The sequence below is a fragment of the Pseudophryne corroboree genome, chromosome 5, assembly GCF_028390025.1.
Source record: "Pseudophryne corroboree isolate aPseCor3 chromosome 5, aPseCor3.hap2, whole genome shotgun sequence".
Lineage (NCBI taxonomy): Eukaryota > Metazoa > Chordata > Amphibia > Anura > Myobatrachidae > Pseudophryne > Pseudophryne corroboree.
The window spans coordinates 415,221,908-415,237,200 of record NC_086448.1 but is presented as its reverse complement, the minus strand read 5'-3'; the positions used below and the strand labels follow the sequence as shown (position 1 = coordinate 415,237,200).

The 15,293-nt window shown below is 46.7% G+C and overlaps 1 protein-coding gene across 3 annotated transcripts in view; it reads right to left on the bottom strand.

Moving 5' to 3' along the window:
* Positions 1–7,060: 7,060 nt before the first annotated feature.
* Positions 7,061–15,293, bottom strand: part of CCDC127 (coiled-coil domain containing 127) — a 50,739-nt gene continuing 42,506 nt past the window's right edge. For all 3 annotated transcript variants that reach the window (XM_063922781.1, XM_063922783.1, XM_063922782.1), the window contains exon 4: positions 7,061–9,462. In XM_063922781.1, the coding sequence (XP_063778851.1) occupies positions 8,792–9,462 (671 nt within the window). In that variant the 3' untranslated portion in view covers positions 7,061–8,791. The remainder of the gene's footprint in view (positions 9,463–15,293) is intronic.

Sequence of the window (15,293 nt, the reverse complement as noted above, 5' to 3'; positions counted from 1 at the left end):
TACAGGGGAGAGGCTGGGGAGCTGTCTTCCAGCTGCACTGTGAAGAAAAAATGGCGCCAGTGTGCTGAGGGAGATAGCCCCGCCCCTTTTTCGGCTGACTTTTCTCCCGCTTTTTTCATGGATTCTGGCAGGGGTAATTTATCACATATATAGCCCTGGGACTATATATTGTGATGATTTGCCAGCCAAGGTGTATTTTATTGCCCTCAGGGCGCTGCCCCCCAGCGCCCTGTACCCTTCAGTGACCGGAGTGTGAGGTGTGCATGAGGAGCAATGGCGCACAGCTGCAGTGCTGTGCACTACCTTGTTGAAGACAGAAGTCTTCTGCCGCCGATTTTTCGGAACACTTCTTGCTTCTGGCTCTGTAAGGGGGCCGGCGGCGCAGCTCCGGGACCGAACATCGAGGTCGGGTCCTGTGGTCGATCCCTCTGGAGCTAATGGTTTCCAGTAGCCTAAGAAGCCCAAGCTACCACCAGTTAGGTAGGTTCGCTTCTTCTCCCCTTAGTCCCTCGCTGCAGTGAGTCTGTTGCAAGCAGATCTCACTGTAAAATAAAAAAACTAAAATATACTTTCTTTCTAGGAGCTCAGGAGAGCCCCTAGTGTGCATCCAGCTCAGCCGGGCACAAGATTCTAACTGAGGTCTGGAGGAGGGTCATAGTGGGAGGAGCCAGTGCACACCAGGTAGTCCTAAAGCTTTCTTTAGTTGTGCCCAGTCTCCTGCGGAGCCGCTATTCCCCATGGTCCTTACGGAGTCCCAGCATCCACTTAGGACGTCAGAGAAAATAAGAATTTACTTACCGATAATTCTATTTCTCGGAGTCCGTAGTGGATGCTGGGGTTCCTGAAAGGACCATGGGGAACAGCGGCTCCGCAGGAGACAGGGCACAAAAAAGTAAAGCTTTACTAGGTCAGGTGGTGTGCACTGGCTCCTCCCCCCATGACCCCCCTCCAGACTCCAGTTAGGTACTGTGCCCGGACGAGCATACACAATAAGGGAGGCATTTTGAATCCCGGGTAAGACTCATACCAGCCACACCAATCACACCGTACAACTTGTGATCTAAACCCAGTTAACAGTATGATAACAGAAAGGGCCTCTTAAAGATGGCTCCTTAACAATAACCCGAATTAGTTAACAATAACTATGTACAAGTATTGCAGATAATCCGCACTTGGGATGGGCGCCCAGCATCCACTACGGACTCCGAGAAATAGAATTATCGGTAAGTAAATTCTTATTTTCTCTATCGTCCTAAGTGGATGCTGGGGTTCCTGAAAGGACCATGGGGATTATACCAAAGCTCCCAAACGGGCGGGAGAGTGCGGATGACTCTGCAGCACCGAATGAGAGAACTCCAGGTCCTCCTTTGCCAGGGTATCAAATTTGTAAAATTTTACAAACGTGTTCTCCCCCGACCACGTAGCTGCTCGGCAGAGTTGTAATGCCGAGACCCCTCGGGCAGCCGCCCAAGATGAGCCCACCTTCCTTGTGGAGTGGGCTTTTACAGTTTTAGGCTGTGGCAGGCCTGCCACAGAATGTGCAAGTTGAATTGTGTTACAAATCCAACGAGCAATCGACTGCTTAGAAGCAGGTGCGCCCAACTTGTTGGGTGCATACAATATAAACAGCGAGTCAGATTTTCTGACTCCAGCCGTCCTTGCAATGTATATTTTTAAGGCTCTGACAACGTCCAACAACTTGGAGTCCTCCAAGTCGCTAGTGGCCGCAGGCACCACAATAGGTTGGTTCAGATGAAATGCTGATACCACTTTAGGGAGAAAATGCGGACGAGTCCGCAGTTCTGCCCTATCCGAATGGAAGATTAGATAAGGACTTTTATAAGATAAAGCCGCCAATTCAGATACTCTCCTGGCAGAGGCCAGGGCTAGTAACATAGTCACTTTCAATGTGAGATATTTCAAATCCACCTTTTTCAATGGTTCAAACCAATGGGATTTGAGGAAATCTAAAACTACATTTAGATCCCACGGTGCCACCGGAGGCACCACAGGAGGCTGTATATGCAGTACTCCCTTGACAAAAGTCTGGACCTCAGGGACAGAGGCAAATTCTTTTTGGAAGAATATTGACAGGGCCGAAATTTGAACCTTAATGGATCCCAATTTGAGACCCATAGATAATCCTGATTGCAGGAAATGTAGGAAACGACCCAGTTGGAATTCCTCCGTCGGAACCTTCCGATCCTCGCACCACGCTACATATTTTCGCCAAATGCGGTGATAATGTTTCACGGTGACTTCCTTCCGTGCCTTAATCAAGGTAGGAATGACTGCTTCTGGAATGCCTTTCCCTTTTAGGATCTGGCGTTCAACCGCCATGCCGTCAAACGCAGCCGCGGTAAGTCTTGAAAAAGACAGGGACCCTGCTGTAGCAGGTCCCTTCTCAGAGGTAGAGGCCACGGTTCGTCCGTGAGCATCTCTTGAAGTTCCGGATACCAAGTCCTTCTCGGCCAATCCGGAACCACTAGTATTGTTCTTACTCTTCTTTGCCGTATGATCTTCAATACCTTTGGTATGAGCGGCAGAGGAGGAAACACATACACTGACTGGTACACCCAAGGAGTTACCAGTGCGTCCACAGCTATTGCCTGTGGATCTCTTGACCTGGCGCAATATTTGTCCAGTTTCTTGTTGAGGCGAGACGCCATCATGTCTACAATTGGTCTTTCCCAACGGTCTATTAACATGTTGAAGACTTCTGGATGTAGACCCCACTCTCCCGGATGAAGATCGTGTCTGCTGAGGAAGTCTGCTTCCCAGTTGTCCACGCCCGGGATGAACACTGCTGACAGTGCTATCACGTGATTCTCCGCCCAGCGAAGAATCTTGGCAGCTTCTGCCATTGCACTCCTGCTTCTTGTGCCGCCCTGCCTGTTTACATGGGCGACCGCCGTGATGTTGTCCGACTGAATCAACACCGGCTTTCCTTGCAGGAGAAGTTCCGCCTGGCTTAGAGCATTGTAGATTGCTCTTAGTTCCAGAATGTTTATGTGAAGAGACTTTTCCAGACTCGTCCATACTCCCTGGAAGTTTCTTCCTTGTGTGACTGCTCCCCAGCCTCTCAGGCTGGCGTCCGTGGTCACCAGGATCCAATCCTGAATGCCGAATCTGCGGCCTTCTAATAGGTGAGCCTTCTGCAACCACCACAGAAGTGACACCCTTGTCTTTGGTGACAGGGTTATTCGCAGGTGCATCTGCAGATGCGACCCTGACCATTTGTCCAACAGATCCCTTTGGAATATTCTTGCATGGAATCTGCCGAATGGAATTGCTTCGTAAGAAGCCACCATTTTTCCCAGGACTCTTGTGCATTGATGTACTGACACTTTTCCTGGTTTTAGGAGGTTCCTGACCAGATCGGATAACTCCTTGGCTTTTTCCTCTGGAAGGAAAACCTTTTTCTGAACCGTGTCCAGAATCATTCCTAGGAACAGCAGACGAGTTGTCGGGATTAAATGGGATTTTGGAATATTCAGAATCCACCCGTGTTGTCTTAGCACCTCTTGAGATAGTGCTAAAGCTGTCTCCAGCTGTTCTCTGGACCTTGCCCTTATTAGGAGATCGTCCAAGTATGGGATAACTAATACGCCTTTTCTTCGAAGAAGAATCATCATCTCGGCCATTACCTTGGTAAAGACCCGAGGCGCCGTGGACAATCCGAACGGCAGCGTCTGAAACTGATAGTGACAGTTTTGAACAATGAACCTGAGGTACCCCTGGTGTGCGGGGTAAATCGGAACGTGTAGATACGCATCCTTGATGTCCAAGGATACCATAAAGTCCCCTTCTTCCAGGTTCGCTATCACTGCTCTGAGTGACTCCATCTTGAACTTGAACTTTTTTATGTAGAGGTTCAAGGACTTCAGATTTAGAATAGGCCTTACCGAGCCATCCGGCTTCGGTACCACAAATAGAGTGGAATAATACCCCTTTCCTTGTTGTAATAGGGGTACTTTGACTATCACCTGCTGAGCGTACAGCTTGTGAATGGCTTCCAACACCCTCTCCCTTTCGGAAGAGACGGTTGGTAAGGCAGACTTCAGGAAACGATGAGGAGGATCCGTCTCTAATTCCAACCTGTACCCCTGAGATATTATCTGCAGGATCCAGGGGTCTACCTGCGAGTGAGCCCACTGCGCGCTGTAATTTTTGAGACGGCCCCCCACTGTCCCCGAGTCCGCTTGAGAGGCCCCAGCGTCATGCTGAGGTTTTTGCAGGAGCCGGGGAGGGCTTCTGTTCCTGGGAAGGAGCTGCCTGTTGGTGTCTCTTCCCTCTTCCTCTGCCTCGTGGCAGGTACGACAAGCCCTTTGCTCTCTTATTTTTGTAGGAGCGAAAAGGCTGCGGTTGAAAGGTCGGTGCCTTTCTCTGTTGGGGAGTGACTTGAGGTAAAAAAGTGGATTTCCCGGCAGTAGCCGTGGCCACCAAGTCTGATAGACCAACTCCAAATAACTCCTCCCCTTTATACGGCAAAACCTCCATGTGACGTTTTGAATCCGCATCGCCTGTCCACTGTCGTGTCCATAAGGCTCTTCTGGCTGAAATGGACATAGCACTCACCCGAGATGCCAGTGTGCAAATATCCCTCTGTGCATCACGCATATAGATAAATGCATCCTTTATTTGTTCTAACGACAGTAAAACATTGTCCCTATCTAGGGTATCAATATTTTCAATCAGGGATTCTGACCAAACTACTCCAGCACTGCACATCCAGGCAGTTGCTATAGCTGGTCGTAGTATAACACCTGCATGTGTGTATATATTCTTTTGAATAACTTCCATCTTTCTATCTGATGGATCCTTAAGTGCGGCCGTCTCAGGAGAGGGTAACGCCACTTGTTTGGATAAGCGTGTGAGCGCCTTGTCCACCTTAGGGGGTGTTTCCCAGCGCGCCCTAACCTCTGGCGGGAAAGGGTATAATGCCAATAACTTTTTTGAAATTATCAACTTTTTATCAGGAGCAACCCACGCTTCATCACACACGTCATTTAATTCTTCTGATTCAGGAAAAACTGTTTGTAGTTTTTTCACACCATACATAATACCCTGTTTTACGGTATCTGTAGTATCAGCTAAATGTAACGTCTCCTTCATTGCCAAAATCATATAACGTGTGGCCCTACTGGAAAATACGTTTGAATTTCTACCGTCGTCACTGGAATCAGTGCCCGTGTCTGGGTCTGTGTCGACCGACTGAGGCAAAGGGCGTTTTACAGCCCCTGACGGTGTTTGAGGCGCCTGGACAGGCATTAATTGATTGTCCGGCCGCCTCATGTCCTCAACTGACTGTTTAAGGGAAGATAAACCATCACGTAATTCCACAAATAAAGGCATCCATTCTGGTGTCGACCCCCTGGGGGGTGACATCTGCATATTTGGCAATTGCTCCGCCTCCACACCAATATCGTCCTCATACATGTCGACACCACGTACCGACACACACCGCAAACTCACAGGGAATGCTCTAATGAAGACAGGACCCACTAGCCCTTTTGGGGAGACAGAGGGAGAGTCTGCCAGCACACACCACAAAGCGCTATATATACAAGGGATATCCTTATATTAAGTGCTCCCTTATAGCTGCTTTAATATATATATATATAGCCATTAATGTGCCCCCCCTCTCTGTTTTACCCTGTTTCTGTAGTGCAGTGCAGGGGAGAGACCTGGGAGCCGTTCTGACCAGCGGAGCTGTGACAGAAAATGGCGCCGTGTGCTGAGGAGATAGGCCCCGCCCCTTTTTCGGCGGGTTCTTCTCCCGCTATTTTTCCAGTCAGGCAGGGGTTAAATATCTCCATATAGCCCCTATGGGCTATATGTGAGGTATTTTTAGCCTTGTATAAGGTTTATATTTGCCTCTCAGAGCGCCCCCCCCCAGCGCTCTGCACCCTCAGTGACTGCCCAGTGAAGTGTGCTGAGAGGAAAATGGCGCACAGCTGCAGTGCTGTGCGCTACCTTATGAAGACTGAGGAGTCTTCAGCCGCCGGTTTCCGGACCTCTTCACGCTTCAGCATCTGCAAGGGGGTCGGCGGCGCGGCTCCGGGACCGGACTCCACGGCTGGGCCTGTGTTCGATCCCTCTGGAGCTAATGGTGTCCAGTAGCCAAGCAGCAAATCCACTCTGCATGCAGGTGAGTTTACTACTTTCCCCCTAAGTCCCACGTTGCAGTGATCCTGTTGCCAGCAGGACTCACTGTAAAGAAAAAAACCTAAACTAAACTTTCTCTAAGCAGCTCTTTAGGAGAGCCACCTAGATTGCACCCTTCTCGTTCGGGCACAAAATCTAACTGGAGTCTGGAGGGGGGTCATGGGGGGAGGAGCCAGTGCACACCACCTGACCTAGTAAAGCTTTACTTTTTTGTGCCCTGTCTCCTGCGGAGCCGCTGTTCCCCATGGTCCTTTCAGGAACCCCAGCATCCACTTAGGACGATAGAGAAAACTGAGTTGCCTGAGCATGGGGGCGGGGTATGAAGGGGGAGTAGCCCAATGTATCCTGGGAGGTTCACAAGCTTATTGTTTGGTGTCAGTCCTGGTCTCCACCAGCCATCATACCAAAGGTTAAGAATTAACCCTGTGGAGACCATAGACCCAGAAGAAGAAACTATCTTTTTCAAGCAATTGCCAGATGTTAACTACAAGAAAGCAGCGTTTGTGTCTCTGGTCATACTATTGTCTAAAATGTGCTAGCACCGTAACATCTATGAAATCTATACAAAATGAACAGATACTTGTAGGGTTATGAGAAGTTACTTTGCATTATATCAAAGTGATGGGCCAAAAGCAAAAGAATATCCTGCGAGTTGAGGTAAGTACCAAGATAACTGATTTAACCATGTGATTTAAAAGCAAAAATATTTGAAAGGCAAAACAAACCTGCTTTGATTGTAGATTTTTCATATTGATGAAGAAACAAATTAAGTAGATGAGAATAATGTACCTTCTTCTGTAAAATAAAAGCACATCACGGGGTGCTCCCAGGTACATACTGTGTAAAATATGAAGCTGAGCATTTTTATATAAGGCACAGAACTCTGACCAGATTCTAGGGAGATTTTTTATTTACAGAAGATGATAAATATCTTTAAACACACAAATTTCAGGAACACCATTACATGTTGCAAGTATGGATCATTTGTGGAATAGCTATACCATATCTTGCTTCCACTTCTTCATTTAAGATGAGTGGTTTGTTTCCATCTACTTAGGAATAATGCTTTGCTCATCTACGGCAGAGCCAGGCAAGCACAAATGGTCCCTTTCACATTTGGTAAAACACAAGATTTAGGAGAGGATCCGACACTTCAGCATTCAGTAGTGGGCCATTTCCCCTTCCGACCACTCATTTCCACCCACTCCTATGGGCGAAAATTAATGCTTGAAAATGGCCCGTTTTCGTCAGCAGCGGTGTTGAAAACACATGGATGAGCAGAGGTTCTGCTCATGCATGTGTGTTTTCAAAGTGTCGGAATTTCCGACAGGGCGGAAGAACGGCAGTTCAATTGAATATTGAAGTGTTGGAAAGTTCCGATTATCGGTGAAAAGTGCTGTCTTTCTGCCCTGTCAGAGCTTCCGACCGTAATTGAATACACCCCTTAGTATGTAATTAAACTGAATTTCCCATACGGTTTTCATTTCGGTCTTTCTTGTCATACGGTTTCCTCATGCTCTCAATAACAATGTTTAAAATACATACATATTATTTTTAGATATATATATATATAGATATATCTATCTATCTATCTATCTATCTATATATATATATATATATATATATATATATATATATCTATCTATCTATCTATCTAAAAAACACAAGCATGTGTTGGTGATTTTTTCTGACTAAGAAGTCCAGAGTGCCGCCGGGTATTAGTGATATATATCTATCTATATCATTATTTCAAACATTTGAAACATATACACAGTAAAACTTTTTTTTTTTTACAACGGTCAGGGATAGAGAACGTCCATGTGGACTATCCAGTTCCAGGCGAGTCTACATTCTGCAGTCCTTTCATACAATGGGCCGGATTCAGAGATGGATGCCATGTCAATATTGTATGCAGTGGAATGATTTGCCACTGCATGTGTCTAAGTCACACTGCGCATATGCCGGGATGGTCTTGCAATGACTGTCGCAGTGTGGATTTATTCGCAAAGGGATTAACAGTCAGGCACAGTTTATGGGAGGTAACGAGAGAGTGTCTATTTAAACGTAGGTGTTTCACAGCTTGCGACTGCGATCCCATATGCTGCAACCATGGCTCTGGCGTCTCGCTTCTGACGGCCATGCTGCGCAACCGTAGGATGGTTGCATCTTTATGCACAGGCGGCAGATCCGAGATGCCTCCGGTGGATATCTTAATACAAATTCCAGCAGGAGCTGCATAATGAATCGCTGCTGCAAAGACATTTTCATACATCTGAGTCAGGCTGTACTATGATCAAAGTTTTAGGCAAAGTACTTACATTTATATTTTTAGGTCCCTCAATTTTCATTTAAAGATCCTTAAGAAAGGAACCCAGTAATTATGTTCTAAGCCTTCCAATGGGAATCTGTTTATAGCAAGGTACCACACATACCATAACAGTTTATACCCAGAATTTGCACTTGAGGGAAAAACTAATTATCAGGACAACTTCCAAAGCGATCACTTTTTAATCATGTTAATTTAATTATTAGCACAATTTAATAAAATACCAAAAATAAAGCATTGAAGATTTTTTTTCACTTGGAAGCTAAACTCTGTGTAAATATTTGTGCAAAACATGCTCTATTTTCCTGTCATAGCATCTTCCACCTTCTTGAATTTCTTTAGGTCTAGAGAGAGTTCCCAGTATTTTAGATACAGCCACATTAACCTGCCATTTTCCCGCTTATTGGTGTTCGTCAATACAGCACAGTGAGTATCGTGTTTAAAGATGTCCACAAGGCCATCCGACATGTCTAATTCTACTGCTACCGGGTTAATGGCAGCTTTGACAAGCAAATTCTTTTCTATCTCTAACCTTTTTCTCCTAGGCACTACCAAGCTACAGTAAATGTCCTGTCTCTCTTTAAGAGCATCTTCAAATTCCTTTAACATAGTTTTGGCTTTTGTCTGCCATTCTTCTTCTTTTTCAATGTAACTTGCATACAAGACACCTGCTGCTCCACTCTTCTGTGCTGCGTTCACTTGCTGTATTAACAGGTCCCTCTCCTGTTCCAATTGCTTCTTCTCTTCCACCAGCTTTTGACTTTGAGAGATGAGGGCTCGGCGATAGCTAAGAGTTCTGTTTTGTTCCTTCTCAAGCTCAATTTCCAAGTGAGCAACTGCACGTCGATTTTCAACAATAATGTCTCGATATTTTGTTTCAAGATCTTTCTGAACGTTAGTCACTTTCTGATGATACTCCAATTTTGCTTTTGTAATTTCTTTCTCGGATTCTTTTGACCATATCCACCCTGTAGAGCAAAATAATAATTTCAGGTATTATCTGGAAGAAACATGAAATTGTTGTGCGGACCATCGGTTTTTCACTTCTACAACTAAAAAAAACACTTTCGACATATAGGGGAACTTACTATAAACAATTAAGCACATCTAAAAACCATGACACTCAGGAACAGTCCACTTTTATTTTTAACTTTTTTTTTTACAAAGATATTTGCGCACTAATTGGCTTAGTCACTAGCATTATGTTGGCTTATGATAAGCATACTTATTTCTCAGTAGTACTACCTGCTGATGCTGGTAAATTAGCAGAAAAGTAGATTTATGGTAAGACTTACCATTGTTAAATGTCTTTCTGCGAGGTACACTGGATTCCACAGGGAATAGCATCGGGGTGTAGAGTTGGATCTTGATCCGAGGCACCAACAGGCTAAAGCTCTGACTGTTCCGCCTCCTCTACAGCCCTGCCTCCAGGCACTGGAGCTCAGTTTTGTTAACCAGTCCAATGCAGTAGCAGGTAAGAGACGGTAGATGTTAGTCACATAGAACCACATTCTCACGACAGGAGAAGGGACCAGCGGCTAATGCCATACAAACCCAGAGAAGCTAAGTGCGTCAGGGTGGGCGTCCTTTGGAAACCAGTATACCTCGCAGAAAGAGATTTAACAATGGTAAGTCTTACCATAAATCTCCTTTTCTGCAGCGGGGTACACTGGTATTCCACAGGGAATAACATCGGGGATGTCCTAAAGCAGTCCCTCAAGGGAGGGGACGCACTGTAGCTGGCACAAGAACCCGGCGTCCAAAGGAGGCGGAAGTATCAAAGGCATAGAACCCGATGAACGTGTTCACTGAGGACCACATAGCTGCCTTGCACAATTGTTCAGCGGACGCGCCACAGCGGGCCGCTCAAGAAGGTCCAACGGACGGAGCAAAATGGGCTTTGATAGCAGCAGGAGCTGGGAGTCCAGCCTGGCATAAGCTTGTGCAATCACCATTCTAATCCATCTGGCCAATGTTTGCTTATTCGCAGGCCGGCCACATTTGTAAAAACCGAAGAGTACAAAAAGGGAATCTGACCTACTGAAAGAGGCAGTCCTTTCCACATCCAAAGATCCCTCTTTGGAGGACAAACCAGAAGAGATGAAGGCCGGAACCACAATCTCTTGGTTAAGGTGAAAAGATGATACCACCTTAAGCAAATAACCTGGGCGAGTTCGAAGATCTGCCCGGTCACGGTGAAAAATCAAGGGTGGACGACAGGACAAAGCACTTAAGTCTGACACCCTCCTAGCAGAGGCAATAGCCAACAGAAAAATGACTTTAAGCGTAAGGCATTTAAAGGTCCATAGACTCAAGTGGATCAAATGGAGACTCTTGAAGGGCATTCAGAACAGACAGACAGATCCCATGGAGCCACAGGAGGGACATAAAGGAGGCTGAATCCGTAAAACACCCTGAGTGAAAGTGTGAACGTCAGGAAGAGACGCAATTTTTCGCTGAAACCATAACGACAAGGCAGAAATATGAACCTTGAGGGAGGTCAAACGAAGGCCAAAGTCCAGGCCTTGTTGTAGAAAAGCCAAAAGTCTGGAAGTCCTGAAAGAATATGCATCATAGTTCTTACTGGCACACCAGGTGAAGTAAGAATTCTAGACCCTGTAATAAATCCGAACTGAAGCCGGTTTACGGGCTTTTAACATAGTCTGAATGACCGCCTCAGAAGAACCTTTGGCTCTCAGGAGTGATGCTTCAAGAGCCATGCCGTCAAAGCCAGTCTTGCTAGGTCTGGGTAGAAACAAGGGCCCTGAATGAGGTGGTCTGGGCGTTGAGGAAGTAGAAGAGGACGCTCTATTAAGAGACCCTGCATGTCTGAGAACCAATGCCGTCTGGGCCACGCTGGAGCGACTAGAAGCAGCAGTATTCCTCCCTCTTGCTTGACCTTCCGTATTACCCTGGGCAGGAGTGACACTTGAGGAAACACGTATGGCAGCCGAAAGTTCCATGGAATTGCCAGTGCGTCCACGAACGCTGCTTGAGGATCCCTTGTCCTTGATGAAAGGCCAAAACCTTGTGATTGTGTCAAGACGCCATCGGGTCTACATCTGGTAGGCCCCACTTGTCCACTAGGAGTTGAAAGTCTTCCGGATGAAGACTCCGCTCTCCGGCGTGTACGTCCTGACAACTGAATAAGTCCGCTTCCCAGTTGAGGACCCCCGGAATGAACACTGCCGAAACTGCTGGCAGATGGCGTTCCGCCCATTGAAGGATTTTTGACACTTCCATCATTGCCATGCGGCTTCGAGTGCCGCCTTGATTATTTATACCTTACACTGTGGTGGAGTTGTTGGACTGTATTTGAACAGACCTGTTCTGTACCAGAGGCAGGGCAAGCGTCAACGCATTGAACACTGCCCGCAATTCCAGAATGTTTATCGAGAGGAGAGATTCCTCCCTGGCCCACCGACCCTGGACAGAGTGTTGCTCCAACACTGTGCCCCAACCCCGCAGACTGGCATCCGTCGTTAGGAGGACGCAGTTGAAGATCCAGAAGGGATGGCCCCTGCTCAACTGTTGGTAACAAAGCCACCAACTCAGTGACAGACGAACCTCCGGAGTCAAGGAGATCATTTGAGCCCTGATCTGGTGAGGCAGGCCGTCCCACTTGGAAAGAATTAACCGCTGCAGAGGGCGGAAGTGAAATTGAGCATACTCTACCATGTCGAAAGCCGACACCATGAGGACTAGTACTTGCATCGCCGAGTGTATTGACACTCTCCGGCAAGAGAGGCAGTATCCTATCCTGTCCTGAAATTTCAGGACTTTCTCTGGAGACAAGAACAATCGTTGGTTGTGTGTGTCCAACAATGCCCCCAGGTGCACCATGCTCTGAGCAGGAACCAGCGAGGACTTCTTCCAGTTGATGAGCCACCCGTGGGCTTGTAGGAATTGGACCGTCAGTTCCAGATGACTGAGGAGAACCTCTGGGGAGTTCGCCAGGATCAGCAAGTCGTTCAGAGACGGCAGGATCCTGACACCCTGGCGGTATAGAAAAGCCGTCATGACCTTAGTGAAGATCCAAGGAGCCGTGGTCAGTCCGAAAGGCAAGGCTTGGTATTGATAATGTAGGTTGCCAATAGCAAACCGCAGATATTGCTGATGAGACATGGCAATAGGTATGCAAAGGTAAGCATCCTGTATGTCCAGGGATACCATATAGTCCTTGGGTTCCATGGCCAGCAAAATAGAGTGCAGAGTTTCCATACGGAATTTGGATACCCTCACAACTTTGTTCAAAGATTTGAGGTTCAGTGTAGGCCGAGAGGACCCATTTGGTTTCAGGACTAGAAACAGGGTCGAATAGTATCCCCTGCCTCTTTGAGACAGAGGTACCAACACATTCACTTGAGTATCTAGGAGAGATTGTACAACCAAGTGTAAAGTCTGTGCTTTCAATGGATCCGAAGGGATAACTGTCGAGCAGAACTGGTGAGGGGGACGTCTCTTGAAAAAGAGATTGCATACCCATGAGAGACAACTTCCTGCACCCAGGCATCTGAAGGAGTCTTTAACCAGACCTGGGCGAACCGCAGAAGTCAGCCTCTGACGGATCAGTATAATCCCCATCCTCATCGGAAGAATCATCTGAAATATTAGTGGATTGTGAGGAAGAAATGGCCGGCTTAGATGACCCCTTGGCCCCAGCAGGGCGAGTGGTAGGTTTTCGTCTAATTAAAGACTGATTTAATTTTTGTAACTGGGTAGACCGAGTATCCACCCAGGCCGGGTTAACTACAGGGACAATATGTGGCTGTAATGGCCGTTTCACAAGCGTAGTCAGCATATTTGAAAATGCAGCCCAAGATGGGTCTTGATTTACCACAGGTGCTGCAGACTGACTGGAAGGTGCAGGGCACCAGTACCTGAACCCTCAGCCGAAACCTTTTCCTTAGTCAAATCCGTGGCGCCAGAACTGCATGATGCAGGAGCGTCTGCGGATTTCCCGCCCTGTGTAGCAGACATTATTGGGAATGTAGCCTTAGGGCGTATCAGTACAATCTAGCCAGACAATAACAACACCTGCAAAATAACCCACAAAAACCTGTGTTATGTGACAGCAAGTGCAGACCACAAACAGAGGATTTAAGCGGTGTGAGATGACTGAAACACAAAGTGAAAAATACCAAACAGGATATCCTGCGGAACACTATATGTTATACGAGACCCTAACGCTTTTAGCCACCCAGGGTACAGAATATAGCGATAACAAAACGTGTGATACACAGAACAGAAACCACACAGCAGCTATAGGCATACTCACTCACAGGTACAATGCAGAAATGATCACATATAATACAATAAAACTGCACTGGACTAGTAAATCTACAAACAGATTTGTATGTATACAGATATAGCAATGCACAGTAAACACTGGATGTACAAGAATATTTGTACTAAATATTCATACACTTGTTCTTAACTAACACTGTCTAATAAGACATGTAGAATACTTAAGTGTCTGTAAAAACACAGCGCTGACCAGACAGGCGGGTTTACAGAGGAGACAGTGCCCAGCAGTCCCGGAGATCAACCCAGCTCGTAGTGAAGATGGCGGAAAAATCTCAGCAGGGAGTGAGGGGGAGAGAACTGCAGCTCCAGGGCAGGAACACCAGCAGTAGATGGCACCCAGAGCTGGGGGAGGGGCTACAGGTCAGCGCCTTATCCCCTCTGCTGGACTTCACCACGAGTAGTGTGGAGCCTATTACAAACGGATTTTAGTAAATCCGTCCTGTGCTTCCTGCCCTGGTGGCTATAGTGGGGTCCCTGTACGGCCACAGTGTCCACGCCAGCGGCGCGGTCTGTCTCCTGGAACCGCAACCGGATCGCAATTTACCGGCGGGTCCCACCTGGGAGACCCTCTTACCTCCTCCCTGTCATGCAGCCACAGGATCCAGGAGAGCAGCAGCAGTGGTGTGCCTAGAAACCGGTGCGTCCCTGCTGCAAGTACCCGGGAACCAGGACGCGGGAGTATGCAGCGCCGCTGAGGGAGGTGATGGAGCCGCAGCACAGCATGTCAGAATGACATAGAAAGCGCTGCTGCCCTTGAAGTCTTCTTAAAAAAGCTCTTTTCAGGGCTACCTAGCGCAGTCCTTCCTGTTAGTGACCTGCACTGCAGGCACCAACTTACAAACTGAGCTCCAGTGCCTGGAGGCGGGGCTATAGAAGAGGCAGTGCAGTGCATCTTGGGAACAGTCAAAGCTTTAGCCTGTTGGTGCCTCGGATCAAGTTCCAACTCTACACCCCGATATTATTCCCTGTGGAATACCAGTGTACCCCGCTGCATAAACCCTGTTTTGAAAGATATCTGGGCTATCAGAACGCTTTAGGCATTAAGGGCATTTTGATAACACCCATTTATATGAAAATATTAATGTTCATTTCTACTTTTCAGACCTATTGTAACAATTTTATGGGAAATATACAACTTTACAAGTAAATGTGGCGAAAACTATTTTAAATGAATAACCAGTTTACACACTTATGTTGTATAAATAATATATTATGAAAAAGTCTTTACAAAAAAAATAAAAGCATATAAACCAACAAATATTCAAAATGAATGTGTCTGCTTGTATGAGTATCAATAGGATATGTTGCTACTATTAGAATCAACCAACAAAATTTAAAATTTTTTTTTCATCTGATTTAGAAGTATGGTTTCACTGTAACAGCAGAACCCCCCCCCCCCCCCCAATCCCTCTTAAAGAAGGGGAAAAAAAAAAAAGGGGGAACTTTATCCGAACCACTAGACCGCACCAGCAGCAGTTTTGAGCACTATCCA